This window comes from Cydia amplana, chromosome 5, assembly GCF_948474715.1.
Source record: "Cydia amplana chromosome 5, ilCydAmpl1.1, whole genome shotgun sequence".
In the NCBI taxonomy this organism is placed as follows: Eukaryota; Metazoa; Arthropoda; class Insecta; order Lepidoptera; family Tortricidae; genus Cydia; species Cydia amplana.
The window spans coordinates 15,728,583-15,742,765 of NC_086073.1; the positions used below are offsets into that span (position 1 = coordinate 15,728,583).

General features: G+C 36.5%; 1 protein-coding gene and 1 long non-coding RNA gene across 7 annotated transcripts in view; both read left to right on the forward strand.

Annotated features, from left to right (window-relative positions):
* LOC134648133 (sodium bicarbonate cotransporter 3) overlaps positions 1-8,489 on the forward strand; it is a 74,851-nt gene extending 66,362 nt beyond the window's left edge. Inside the window, exons 4-14 of one of the 6 annotated variants that reach the window (XM_063502605.1) lie at positions 1,891-1,944; positions 2,404-2,886; positions 3,003-3,113; positions 3,743-4,821; positions 4,897-5,049; positions 5,185-5,334; positions 5,424-6,089; positions 6,174-6,413; positions 6,752-6,951; positions 7,414-7,513; positions 8,209-8,489. In XM_063502605.1, the coding sequence (XP_063358675.1) occupies positions 1,891-1,944; positions 2,404-2,886; positions 3,003-3,113; positions 3,743-4,821; positions 4,897-5,049; positions 5,185-5,334; positions 5,424-6,089; positions 6,174-6,413; positions 6,752-6,951; positions 7,414-7,513; positions 8,209-8,301 (3,329 nt within the window). In that variant the 3' untranslated portion in view covers positions 8,302-8,489. Of the gene's footprint in view, positions 1-1,890; positions 1,945-2,403; positions 2,887-3,002; positions 3,114-3,295; positions 3,371-3,742; positions 4,822-4,896; positions 5,050-5,184; positions 5,335-5,423; positions 6,090-6,173; positions 6,553-6,751; positions 6,952-7,413; positions 7,514-8,208 lie in introns of those variants that run through there. The other 5 variants (XM_063502606.1, XM_063502607.1, XM_063502608.1 and 2 more) reach the window with 5 other exon arrangements.
* Positions 8,490-13,406: 4,917 nt separating this feature from the next.
* Positions 13,407-13,857, forward strand: LOC134648509 (uncharacterized). Its single transcript, XR_010096898.1, has 2 exons — positions 13,407-13,448; positions 13,758-13,857. It is a non-coding gene; the product is annotated as an uncharacterized LOC134648509 (long non-coding RNA).
* Positions 13,858-14,183: the final 326 nt, after the last annotated feature.

Consider the following 14,183-nt stretch of genomic DNA (forward strand, 5'->3'; position numbering starts at 1 on the left):
TAGTCAGTAAAGTTTGTTGACGCCATCAATAGGGTATTTGACTGTGTTATAGGATTAGGTACCTACGTACATAGATCTGACTGACAAGAATAGTTCTCCGAAAGAAGAGTTCTAAGCAAAAATCTGAAAACAACTACCTATATTTTCACTAACACATTAATACGATGAATACTTCGTTAATAAACAAAGACACCTACAATCAGGTTTCTTCGAATTTTAATTACTTACCGGGACTGAAGTAAATTATGGCTAGGATTTTCTTTAATTGAATGTTTGATGTCTGAATAAATAATTTGTCAAAGTTCCCGGATTTCTTTGATAAAGTTAGTAAACATTTTCCTCGATTTGCTATTTCTACTTTTGGTATAAGTTAATGTAAATGTTCATAAACAGGATACCTAGTTACTGAATTATAAATAAGAATTGCGTATTATTTTGGTTACTAAAAACACGGATATACATTAAGGTCCACCTGAAGGTACAATATGTTTATAAATATTTCATTGAAACTCGCTAAGGTCCACCCGCCATCCTGACGCTCACCACTATTACGTATAAGCAATTTAGATGTATCGCAAAATTCTTTATAAAAATTGAAAAAAAATGTAAAAGGTTTAATGAAGCAAAAAACATTACATTACAAACAAACATACAAAACAAATTGACAGTGGTCCCTCCCTCCCGAATCTAATTCACATGCAGTAATGAATGATACTAATGATAGTAATGATATAAGTAACGTTTACGTTTTACCTGGACTAGCTGGTTTATATCTTCTAATGTATGTAGTATAGGAGTAAAGATAAGCCCCTGTGAGCTTTCCAATCCACGCGTCGCTTTCCATCTAACAAGACTAGTGTCAATTCGGCTGGTACTATTCAATAAAAAATGTCATTGTTTAATAAGTTCTTTAATGATGTTGTAACATCCTCTGGCACATATCATATATTATGTGTTGTAGTTTCACAGTGCCTTGGTTTTTACACTTTTTATTGAAATGCTGTGTCACTTATTTGAGTAATAAATAAAAAATAATATAATATATCTATTTATATAAATGTACCTGTTGAAGTGTGTAACTTTGACTTTTACCAGCCAGGAAAAAACAAAACCCATTCGAACTAAAGACATAATAAAGATGTAATTTGTGTTTTGTACCTACATTAAATAGATAGTTCATACATACATAATTATCATCTTTATGAATAAGGGGGTTATTCTCAAAAAGCTAACGTGACCTTGAGTAAACAAGTTCCATGTTCGTGATACAAGGAGTGTTGTTAGCTTTGAAGTGGGATTGCAATTTCACGCGGCAGCCGAGAGAAAATGGCGGCTTATTTATAGCTAGCGGAATTATCAATTATAATCCAAACAATACCTTCCGTCGAATATATCAGTAAATTTCCTTGATAAAATGGAAACACACTTGTGTGCCATTTTTGTATAAAGTTGGAGTTCATAGTGCTGTTGTCAAATATAAGTAAGTAGGTACAAGGTATCGCTTTCGGTATGGATCAAACGATGGCCAATGATATATGACCTCGGCGAAAATGAATGGTCTCGGAGAAATCAACGATTTATCATCATCGTCATCATATCAGCCTTTAATCGCCCACTGCTGAGAGGCCTATGATCAGCAGAAGAGAGGCAACGATTTAATGTTATTGCTGAACTACATGGGGGTCAAACCGGTAGTATTTAAGGTTCTCTTTCATAAACCTCCGTTTGATACATATTGAAAGCGACACTGTGTATATAATTATTTCGCTGCTCATAACCCAGACGGACGCTACCCTATTTAAGACTTTAGGTATATATCTATTCAAAAATTGTATTCTATGTATGTAAATGATAGTACATATTATATTAGTGATATAATTAATTCTGTAGGGCCGATATTTCCTCGAGGCAGACGACTGAGCGTCACAGAAGATGGCGAAACATGTAAGAACAAGTAGTAAATTCACGGTTCTTCTTTTGATTTCAGTTTTACGCTATCCCATTTTCACCTTAAGAGCATGAATCCATCTTTACTATCTCTATCGTTTGTTAGGGCACAGTGAGCGATGAACAGTAGGTCATCTTCAACAAATCGCCGCTAGTACGAGACGCTATTTCAGTGTAGTGTCAATAGGCTGTCCTCTAGCGTCCGTGTATCAAAGAATTCAAAGAGCATCTCTTATCTTTCATGTTTCATGTTTCAAGACTAGGAGGGTTGTGTGTCTAACTAGTTATCCTTAACTATTGTAGGGTCGTCAAATCATATCACATGTCTTCGATCATAAAAGTAGTGGTCACTTTTATTTTTACTTTTCCTCTTTTTACAATCTCGATGGAAGTGTTAGTGTCCTAAACCTTGCAGATATTATGTTATCGTTTTGTAATCACCTCTGTTTTTTGCAGTGACACCTCCGGCTCAACGAGTACAATTTATTCTTGGAGAAGATGTGGACGATGCCACTCTTGAATCGCACCCACTTTTCTCCGAAATGGAAGAGCTGGTTAAAGAGGGAGATGAACTGGAATGGAAAGAAACCGCCCGATGGATAAAATTTGAAGAAGATGTAGAAGAAGGCGGCAACAGGTGGTCGAAACCTCACGTCGCCACTCTATCCCTCCATTCGCTCTTTGAACTTCGAAGCTTAATTCTGAACGGCTCCGTGATTTTAGACATTGAGGCTAACTGCTTGGAACAGGTCGCGGACACTGTTTTAGATCATATGGTGGTCGATGGGTGCTTAGGATACGATAGTAGAGACAAGGTTAAGGATGCCCTGTTAAGGAAACATAGGCATCAGCATGAAAAACGAAATCACAATAACATGTCACGGTTGCCACTAATCCGATCACTGGCTGATATTGGGAAGAATCATTCGTCTTGCAAAAGTAAGTTGTACTTTAATTGTTTCTGTTATCTTGCAATACTTCCAAATGATTTTATAAACTTTTCTGGCCAAGTGCATGTTCTTAGTAAGGTTAACACGGATATGGCGGTGCCCTAGATTTCCAGGACGGTGGGTCTCGACGCAGCTCGAGTAGTCGGTCCACCTCGTCTCCCAACACCGCTCTGCTGCATGCTGCTGACGCAAGAGGCTCCTACCTAGCAGTGTCAGGTCAGGCGGCGTGAGAGCTGGTAACGCTCGACAACTCGACACCAATCACGCTATAAGACCGGCACGCTCGCACTTCAAGCTATCTATATATTGTACATATGTATTGTATTTTAAACGTTTATCTAAGCTAGATGGAGTCGTTTTTTAATGTACTATAGTAAAACATTCGTATTATATTACAGTCGAGGAAGGCAGTTCGTCAAATGGACACTCTCACAAAGGCGAATTCAGTCGTTTTCTAGGCATCCCTAACGCGGGTAACCGCTTCTCCTTACAATCGTTGTTCTACTACTAAGCCTTGTTTTTCTTCTTTCATAAATCCTTGTTTACCATCTTCAATTATTTCTGCTACTTGTCAAATGTGATTATGTTGTTTTGCTTCTTTTACATAATTTCGTCGATGTTCGTCGATGTTAGTGGAAACATCAGCCATGATTTTGTATTTGAGAATAAAACAGTATCCACATCCATAGTATTTTTGTACTAAAAAGCTTAAAAATATGATTTTAATTTATTTGTTATGCACGTATGATTAAGCAAATGTATGTATGTACATATATATATATATGGAATTTACATGTTGTATATCCAAAATAATTTCTTTTATTAAACAATGGTCTATATTTCAGGTGGTATGCAACAAGAAGAGGGAATGATAAAAAGTCCAAGTAGTCTTTCAATGCTTCGGAATCACAGTTGCGGTGATCTTCCAATGAATGGCGACATAAATCATAAAAGCAATACGCATTTTATGCGTAAGATACCACCCGGTGCCGAGGCTTCCAACATACTGGTCGGAGAAGTTGACTTCCTAGAGAAAACTTTATCAGCTTTTGTCAGACTCAAATCAGCTACAATTATGGGTGATTTAACTGAAGTTCCCGTCCCGACACGATTCATGTTCGTACTACTCGGTCCACCAAACAGTAATTCCAGTTTTCATGAAATCGGTCGAGCAATGGCAACTCTTATGTCAGATGAAATTTTCCATGAAGTTGCATACCGAGCAAAGAAACGTGACCACTTACTAGCTGGTATAGATGAATTTTTAGATGCTGTCACAGTATTGCCACCCGGAGAGTGGGATCCCACTATTCGTATTGAACCTCCAGCTGCTATTCCATCCCAAGATCCCAGAAAACGTCCAAATGAAAATAATCCTAAAGAAGAACTAGACGAAGAAGAAGAAGAACAAAAACAAAGAGAAGAATCGGGTTTATCTAGGACAGGGAGGCTATTTGGAGGCCTAATCAATGATCTTAAGAGAAAAGTGCCTTGGTACTGGTCCGATTTTAAAGACGCGCTAGCGATACAATGCGTCGCCTCCTGGATTTTTCTCTACTTCGCTTGCTTATCGCCTATTATAACTTTTGGAGGATTATTAGGAGAAGCGACTGGAAAAAATATGGCTGCAATGGAATCCTTGATTTCTGGATTTGTGTGTGGAATGGGATATGGGTTCTTTTCAGGGCAGCCTTTGACAATATTGGGTTCGACAGGGCCTGTTTTGGTATTTGAGACTATAGTGTATGAATTTTGCAAGCAACTCAATTGGGATTATATGTCCTTTAGATTTTGTATTGGCACTTGGACGGCGATAATCTTGATCACATTAGTGGCTATCGATGCCAGCGCACTCGTTTGTTACATCACCAGGTTTACTGAAGAAAATTTCGCCACACTCATAGCGTTTATTTTTATTTACAAGGTACGAAATAGATACAAGCAAAGATTTCTAAACGGCTTTGTGATGACGATAATTAATTCATTATTTTCATTTCAGGCTGTAGAAAATGTGATTTCCATCGGCAAGAAATACCCATTAAAGACACGCCCCGACGAGGTTCTCAATTACGAATGTTACTGTTTGCCGAGCAATTACTCCGCAGTTCCCCAGCATTTTAATTGGACAACAGTTGATAAAGACTCATGCCAGGTAGTTGCTCTATTTAATTCGAATAAGGGTCGTCTTGGTCACTCAAAATAATTAGTTCTGAGCATATCCTCATGTCAGCTCACTTAAAGACTTTCCGTAAAAGTGTCCCACTTTTATTAAGTTATCTTCTTTCAGTTGTACAACGGAACTTTGGCGGGCGGCGGATGCGACACAAAAGTTTATGTACCGGACGTTTTCTTGATGTCCATTATTTTGTTCTTGGGCACCTTTACAATATCAATCATTCTGAAAGATTTTAAGAACTCTCTCTTCTTTCCATCGAAGGTAAATACAAAATCTTAGATTTATATAAAAACAATTTTATAAAAACAGTATCACCCTTAAAAATAAAATTGACACTCTTTACTTTGTAGGTACGACAAATTATAAGCGACTTCTCCGTGATTATAGCCATTTTGTCTATGTCGTTTCTGGACTACAAAGTAGGCGTAAAGACGCCTAAACTCGAAGTACCTTCCGAATTTAAACCGACGCTCCCGTCAAGGAACTGGGTTATAACTCCGTTTAATGGGAACCCTGTCTGGTCGGCATTAGTAGCAATATTACCAGCTTTATTAGGCACTATACTAATCTTTATGGACCAGCAAATAACGGCCGTCATCGTAAACAGGAAAGAAAATAAACTAAAGAAGGGATGCGGCTATCATCTAGACTTGTTTGTACTGGCTATCTTGATTCAGATTTGTTCAATCATGGGTCTTCCGTGGTTTGTTGCTGCCACAGTTTTAAGCATAAACCACGTGAATTCATTAAAAGTTGAATCCGAATGCGCCGCGCCGGGGGAGAAGCCACAATTCTTAGGCGTGAGAGAACAAAGAGCTACCCATATTCTTATATTCCTGACTATTGGGCTGTCTGTTGTGCTGACCCCAGTTCTGAGACATATACCAATGCCTGTCCTATTTGGAGTATTTCTGTATATGGGGGTTGCATCGTTGAAAGGACTTCAGTTCTTTGACAGAATTTTAATAATGTTTATGCCACAGAAATATCAACCGGATCACATGTTCTTGAGACAGGTAAGGACAAGATTTTAATTTTCTATGAATATTTCAGTCCATCTTATAAATTCAATGTCATACTCAATTAATAATACTTTCCAGGTGCCCATTCGACGCGTCCATCTCTTCACCGCTATTCAACTCACTTGCCTCGTCTGTCTTTGGGTGATAAAGTCTTTCTCTTCAACGTCCATTCTCTTCCCACTGATGTTGGTCGTGATGATAGGCATCAGAAAGAGTCTGGACCTACTTTTCACCAGGCGCGAACTGAAGATCCTGGACGACGTCATGCCAGAAATGACCAAGAGAAACCAAGATGAGTTACGCGAGCTAGGAGATGAGGTGGGATGGGTCACAAAAATATTAAAATTATGCCGACGGAACTAAACCTATCACCTTTTTGGCGAACCATTCGTTTATTTAGTCATCCCGCCATGTAGAACCAGTGCGCTGTTTTATAAATAAATTTCGTGTTATGTTACTCTTGCATTTTATTTTGGCCATTATTTTACTTTCCTTGTCCGCTGCAAGTTTTCATCTTACACCTCACCTTATATAGTTTTACGAACGTTGTACAAAGTAAGTAGCATTCGTATCACATGAATATGTAAGCCCTCTTTATCTTTGTATTGTTGAAACTTTCGTCTCGAGTGCGCAATATTCTGAATTTTTCTTTTCAGGAACCGAGCAAGAGTAATCCGCCGGCGTATGAAGAAAATTTGCAAATTCCTCTCATAAATGGTAATATCATGAATATACCGTTAACGTCCATTAACATATCGGAGGAGGTGAATAAGACTGGTATTTGGAAGGACGTTAATAATAAAACGAAGAATAAAAATGGTGTTAAGGATAGTAAGCCCAAAACAGGGAAGAAAAAGTAAGTATTTAAAAATGCGTTAGTACTTACTCGTACCTGCTATTTTAAGGTATTTCAGTGTACGAGTATATGTTTGCAATACGAGAAATAGTTAAAAAATATTTGAACATGGAGTACCTACCAATTCAACGTAGTTAATGACCAGACAGAAGTTTTTGTGGCAAAAAACGAGGGTTTTAAAAAATGAAACATCAATAAATCTGGTATCGATAAGTCATAATTATAATAATATTTAAAATATGTAACTTCTACTTGCTGTAGGTAAGTTAGCGAGAAATTTCAATTACAAAGCGGTAATTACAAAGCATTTATTTACTACATAATATTTAGTAAGTACCTACTTAAAAATCGAAACGTAAACTGTAGTATACAAACACCTCGCCCGCTTAGCAACTTCTGCTGCTGACTGTACTATACCATATAGACTTATACCGTTAACCACACAACCTTTAACAATTCCAGCAATAAGCATAAAAAGCTGATGTCCAAAGATCTCCAATCGGAGATAGAAAGGCGGCTATCCACCATGGACGAAGTGGAAGAAGACGATCCCCCAGTAAAGGTGTGCGTCAATGACACCAAATTCTAACTCCGAGCATGACGCTAGCCTTGTTTGGGCACTCGGATACGCATAGCATGGCGCACGGACCCCGGTTCACGTTTTTCACGAATCACGAATGATCATTCGACCAGGGAGTACAGGGTGCGAATTATTTTTCGTGAAATACGTGCATGTGTAGAGCACATTCCTATTCTAGTAGATTTATAATTACTCGTGCAAGTTCTTAAACTATGCGTCGTTGTTGTGTAAGAAATGTAGACATAAATAGAAGATATCTAGTCAAATATTGTTTTAGAGTTTTAAATCCCTATTGGTCTAGGTTTAATGTGGTTTTCTTTAAGAATAAAACTCAATTTTACAAGGAAAATACTGAATATTTTAGTCACAGTAATTAGGGTAGGTAATGTATGTTAATATTGAAGAATCGCGGATAAACTTATGATGTAAGTAGATTTTTAATTTCTTCTAGTAGGTACTGTTTTAGAGCCACTGTTCATATCCCTCATATCTTTTTATCTTTCATGTTACGCTTTCACCTATTATACACTTTTATATTTCATTTTATCTGTTGCATGATTTCGGTGTCTATTTATAAAAATATTTGCCCAGATTTTAGTACTTTTACCTTTATTAATGTTAGATTTAGCTGATTAGATTTACGAGTTAATTGTATGAGGCCTCTGGGCGGTTTTCAGGGCGATATCGTAAGGCGGAAGGAATCTTGGAGTGGCGGAATAAAAAAAAGTGATTCTAGGAAAAATAGCACATCAGCTGAAACTTCGGTCTAACCTCTTATCAGTCAATTTTAAACTTTATGCCATTTACCATTTAGTCCATTTATCTTTGTAGATACTGTGTTAGGCTCAATCTATACACGGCGGAAGGAACGTTGTGTCTATGAAAGCTTTTCTTGATTTCTAGTATTTTTGTATCACGTAGTGCGTGTATAGATAGTGCCTTAAAATGTCAATGTTTAGGATAAAATGTGTTTCTTTACTAAATAGGTACTCTGTCTGCTTGTTACTTGAGACTACAGTCGTTTTTTTTATTAGTACGGAGAGTAAAAAGAATTGTCTATGCCAAAATTGCTAAAAAGGGCAGTATCTATCATAAATTTTCAGCTATATCCATATTCTATTTTATAAGCGATTTATCTGTGTTGTCGGAATATAACAATTATGTGTTTATTCGTAATTATAGACGTAGACACGACACGGTATACCGTTACCGTAATTAACGCGAATAAGCGCGTGTCCTCTATGTACTTTATGGTTTCAATTTTCAATTTTTCTCATACATTTTATAGAACAAGTACTGTTGCCAAGTTAAACTTAATTGTTATGCGTCATTTAAAAAAAAAACAACATTTCAGTAACGACGTTTGATTGTTTGTCCTAATACGAAAAAAAATCTGCCCTCCTGAGATGAATTACTGGCACAAAAATGTATATTTTATTTACCTTAAGTGTACATACACGTGAGTATAAAATAACATAAATTATATATGGATAATTGTATTAATTGTATTTTTGGCGTATTTCGATGTATCTGTCTAGAATATTTTTTTTAGGAATGCACCTTGTACGTACCTACTCGTATCTTATTCTTTCCTAATCTGTGTCTATATTAGCTATACCTATCGTAATTATTTCTGTCTTTCACAACTAACCGTAAAATGTTAAGATAAGAAAATAATTACATTATTTTCATTTCATTAGTATAATGAGATAGTGGCACGAACATTTAAAAGGCGTTAAAATTTTTACGAAGCAAAGTGGTCAAATACAAAAGCATTTATAGTATAGATGGTATAGGTATATACTTACCTAATGAGGATTTTAAATAATAAATAGGTATCAGATTGTTATGAAACTTATGAAGTGCCAGCCTCTGCATGAAACCTTTTGTTTATTTTGCTCTGAATTAAGTATCTCAACTTTGTCGTACTGATGTTTTAGAGTTTGGAGGAATGTGGCTTAGATATCCGAGTATTTGGTGGCGATAAATTAATCAAACAGAAATTTAATCGAAAGATGACTTACCCCGTTTGGTCCAGATTTGTCCTCGTCAATTATCGTTGGTTTTTTTTTGTATGAATGGCTTTTGCTGCCAGGGCACTTTGCCAACGTCAAGTTTAGTTATAATCAGGGAGCGTACATTTCATGCCGATGACAGGTGTATGACGTCAACCTACATACAGGGTGGACAAAGGGCAATGGAATAACGAACGTTTATTTATTCGTACCTAATAATGGAAAATATGATTAATCAATGATTAATCACTGTTATCTAATCAACCTCTTCCGTTTAAGTAGATATATATTGACACTTGAGACGGACATTGAAAGAATATTATCTGACATTGTCACATCACTCACATCAAAGTTTACTCTTTGTCACAAATTGTATTCGTGCGGAAACAACATTTCAGTTAAATTTAATAAGATCAGGAAACTTAATGCTTTGCCAAAGTCGCTATGGAGGCTATAGAATTATTGTGCCAAATAAATCCATGTTTAGTTATAGATAATAAACAAATTTATTGTTCCTGCTGTCAGCAAAGTTTGCCACCAAAAGAAAGCAACATCAAGTTACATTTGCAAACAATAAAACACAAAGAACATGAGGAACATAAAGAAACACAGTTTGATTTTAACATGGACTTGACCAATTTCATGATAGCATCGAATATACCATGAAACAATTGAATAACAAAAACTTTGTCGATTTCATACAAAAATGTATCGGGGGGAAATATGCAAGTACAGTACGTATACCCTCAGAATCTAACTTAAGACTAAGGTATTTGCCGAAAAAGTTTGAACAAAGTTTCGCGTCGATACGGGAGGACATTCTTATTTTTTTTATTTCAGAAACTATTATGTTACTAATAATCAAACGTTGATAGACACGTTGTTGTGGCCTATAATTAAAAATAAAATAAAAGTCACTACGTTTCCGGTTACTAAGTTGTGTCACTGCGTTTTTTGAAACATCCTGTGTGTTTATATGAATACGTCATTATGACGAAACCGGCATGAAATGTACGCTCCCTGGTTATAATATAAGGACAAACTCAGGAGTGCACCTAATATGATTTAGCCCAGAATTTTGAATTATCGTTGGTTGCGTTATTTAATTTGTTATGTCAGTTGTCAATTGCGACAATGTGTGTCAGCGACTTAAGTGGCCAGACCTCACGGGCTTAGACAAAAAGGTTGGCGCAGAAAGGAAATTTAACGCAGTAGCGCGCCACCAAGTAGCATACGCATATTTTTCCCGTAATTGAAGAAAACAACAATATTTCACCAAAACAATTTCATTGTAAACCTACTTGTATCCAAGGTGCTTTTAAGTCAAGTTTAAACATACATATACGAACGAAAAAACAATTATTTCTGACTAAAGATTTCTAAGAACTTACCTAAAGCATTCCGTTGCGAGAAATTTAATCAAATCTAAAAAGCAACTCTCTCGGTTTGCACAAAAGAAAATTTACTACCTACTCAAAGACTAAAAGGTAACTTTTTCTTTTAATTTTGCTTCGTTATTATATTAATGTTTAAATCTTCGTTGCCCGTAATCAAAACCTGAATGTGGTATGTTGTGATAATGAAATTAGGTACGTAGTCCATGTAGCCTCGTCTATAGCCTCCTAGGCCCAGCCAAACAAACGAAACATCCAAAATTTGCCACTGAAATTTGAACCTAAACTGTAGGAAATAGAGTTGATTATGCGTTGTTTGAAAATTGAACGAAACAAAGCAAAAGCGACTCTGTTCCAATTGAACATGGTTTAAATTACATCGAACTGAAGCAGTACTATAGCTAGGACCTTGGGCTTTAGGAGGATAGGGCAAACTACTTTACTTTCATCTCGCATAGACCCACAGTACGAAGTGCCAATAGAGAGACACCATTAGTATAAATGTATTATACAACTTTGACTCTTTTACTATAGGGTTTGTATGGATATTAATCGTTTATACATTCGTGTAACCTAGTAGGGCGTTGTCCGAAGTTTGGAAACGATCGGGATTGTGACAAAGATTGTACTATCGTCTTCAGACTTTGAGATATGCCATTAGTACCTAAGTACCTATCTATATACCTACCTATTGTCGCAGTCCCAATTATAGGTACCTATAGTTGGAAAGTTTGCAAACACAATCAAGTAATAGAGTTAGAAGATCAAATCGAGAAAATCCTTAATTCTAAACTTGGTAGTGCGCATTCTTATGCACGTTCCACTTTTATAGTTTTTTCTAATATGTACCTAGAGCAAATTCAGCGACGTCAGTTTTGAAAAGTTAAAGGTACAGGGGGACAATTTCGACTGGGGGATAATTTCATTTAGTCGGAATATCTTCCATGTTTTACATTATTAACTAGAGTGCCATATATGTCCAGATAGCGAAAAAGATGTGTTGTGTGTGAATTTGTTCGATTAGTTGAAATTATCCCGCAGTCGAAATTGCCTCCCTGCACCTAACAGAAAACATAGAATTAGATAATACCAAGAAGGCTGTACTGGCTCTTCAGACTGCAGAAATCATTATTTTTAGTTCGAAGCTTAAAAGTTTTAATTAGTAATTTACGCTTTTTAATTGGTTTGGTGTTAACACGCTACTAAATAACAGAATAATACGTCATTTAAAATTGGGGGGGGGGGGGGGGGGGTCTGGACATCGGATGATGGTAGCATTACGTAGGAGGAAACGGGGTCATTCGAAGTATGATTTCTGGATGATTTTAGGGGGGGGGGGGTCAAAAGTCGTCAAAAATAGACGACGTAATTTATGAACAGCCCCTGGGCCCCCTGGGCTGTACAAAACACGCTTAAGCCAGCTTCAATTCGCAATATTAAAATATAATATATAGCAATATATTATTCGAATGAGCAATTAATAAGTACATATGTACCTAATAATATGTAGACCCAGAAAGCCTTTAGTACCTAACCTTGTGACCGTAGTCGTAGGGGTTGTTTTCCAATAGTTACTACCTTCTAGAGCTAAGACTTATTAAGCTTAATGTGGCGAATTTCGTCATAGGGTCTATTCCGTCCACTATCTTGAAAATCAATAGTTATTTACGATACAAGTGCGGAAAAGAGTAAAATTCGAAACGAGTGGCGATAAATTAAAACACGACCGAAGGGAGTGTTTTAAATCGACACGAGTTGCGAATTACCTATTCGCACGTGTATCGTACAACGTTTTTCAGTACATATGGTCGTTTAATTTAAACTTTTGACATACACACGAACACATGCTATTTTACGCACTAGTGCGGGAAAATAGGGCCATATGTACTGTAAAGAAATATACGCTCGTAGAGGGAATAGCCCCTATGACGGAATTAGCTACATTGACCTTAATTATAATTATTGCAGTAGGTTATATTACAATTAGGGATATTCAAGTAGGTTATTATTTTAAAAACTCGCCGGCAGTTTCTATTATGTACCTACGAGTAGGTCCTACCATAGAGAAATATAGTAAGACAAGAGTGCTCACTCCATACATCAGTTCAGACTATTAATTTCAGTGTCTACATCTAGCATCGAGTAGCGGAACTATCAGTACTGCTACTTGACAATAGATGTAACTCCGACCGGAAAGTCTTATCTCAACAGCATAAGACTTTCCGGTCGGTGCTACATCTATTGTCAAGTAGCAGTACTGATAGTTCCGCTACTCGATGCTAGATGCTAATAGTTTTTTTGGTACTAAAACTGATGTATGGAGTGAGCACTCTATGTATTTTTTTCTCTATGGTCCTACTCAAGGAATATGGCCAAAAAGTTTAGAATCTGGAATATCTGGCTTAAGACCCTTGATGCCCCCTAAAATAAATAAGTAACCGTTTTGTTCAATATAGAAGCTGTAAGGTACGGTAACTAATGGAAATAGCCCTATTATTGTTAATTTGAGTACCCTAGGCATAGAGAAATATAGTAAGACAAGAGTGCTCACTCCATACATCAGTTCAGACTATTAATTTCAGTGTCTACATTTAGCATCGAGTAGCGGAACTATCAGTACTGCTACTTGACAATAGATGTAGCACCGACCGGAAAGTCTTATCTCAACAGCATAAGACTTTCCGGTCGGTGCTACATCTATTGTCAAGTAGCAGTACTGATAGTTCCGCTACTCGATGCTAGATGCTAATAGTTTTTTTGGTACTAAAACTGATGTATGGAGTGAGCACTCTATGTATTTTTTTCTCTATGCCCTAGGTTATGAATGAAAATCAATTGTTTGTAAGTACCTGCGAGTTTGTTATGGCATTTTTGGATATTATCATGTCGAGTGTTGAATAAATGGGTTTTTATAAATGTGTATTGCTTTATTTTACTTAATATCTACTTTAAATTAACTCCATCAGGAACAGAAAAAGCCTCGTTTAGCGCCATCTGTTACTGAATAGTCATAACTAATGGCACCGACATCTGTTGAGGAGTAGTTAAATCTAAGTTTCATCTATTCACCGCTAGATGTCAATAATGTAAGTATACGATTCTCCGCGCCGTTGATAGATGGCGGTTTATATGAGATTGGAACAATATAATTATAATAAATATTTTTTTTGGAACATTAAAAGCAAAGCAGTGACATATAATTTAATATTAGCATAGAGAAAAAAATACATAGAGTGCTCACTC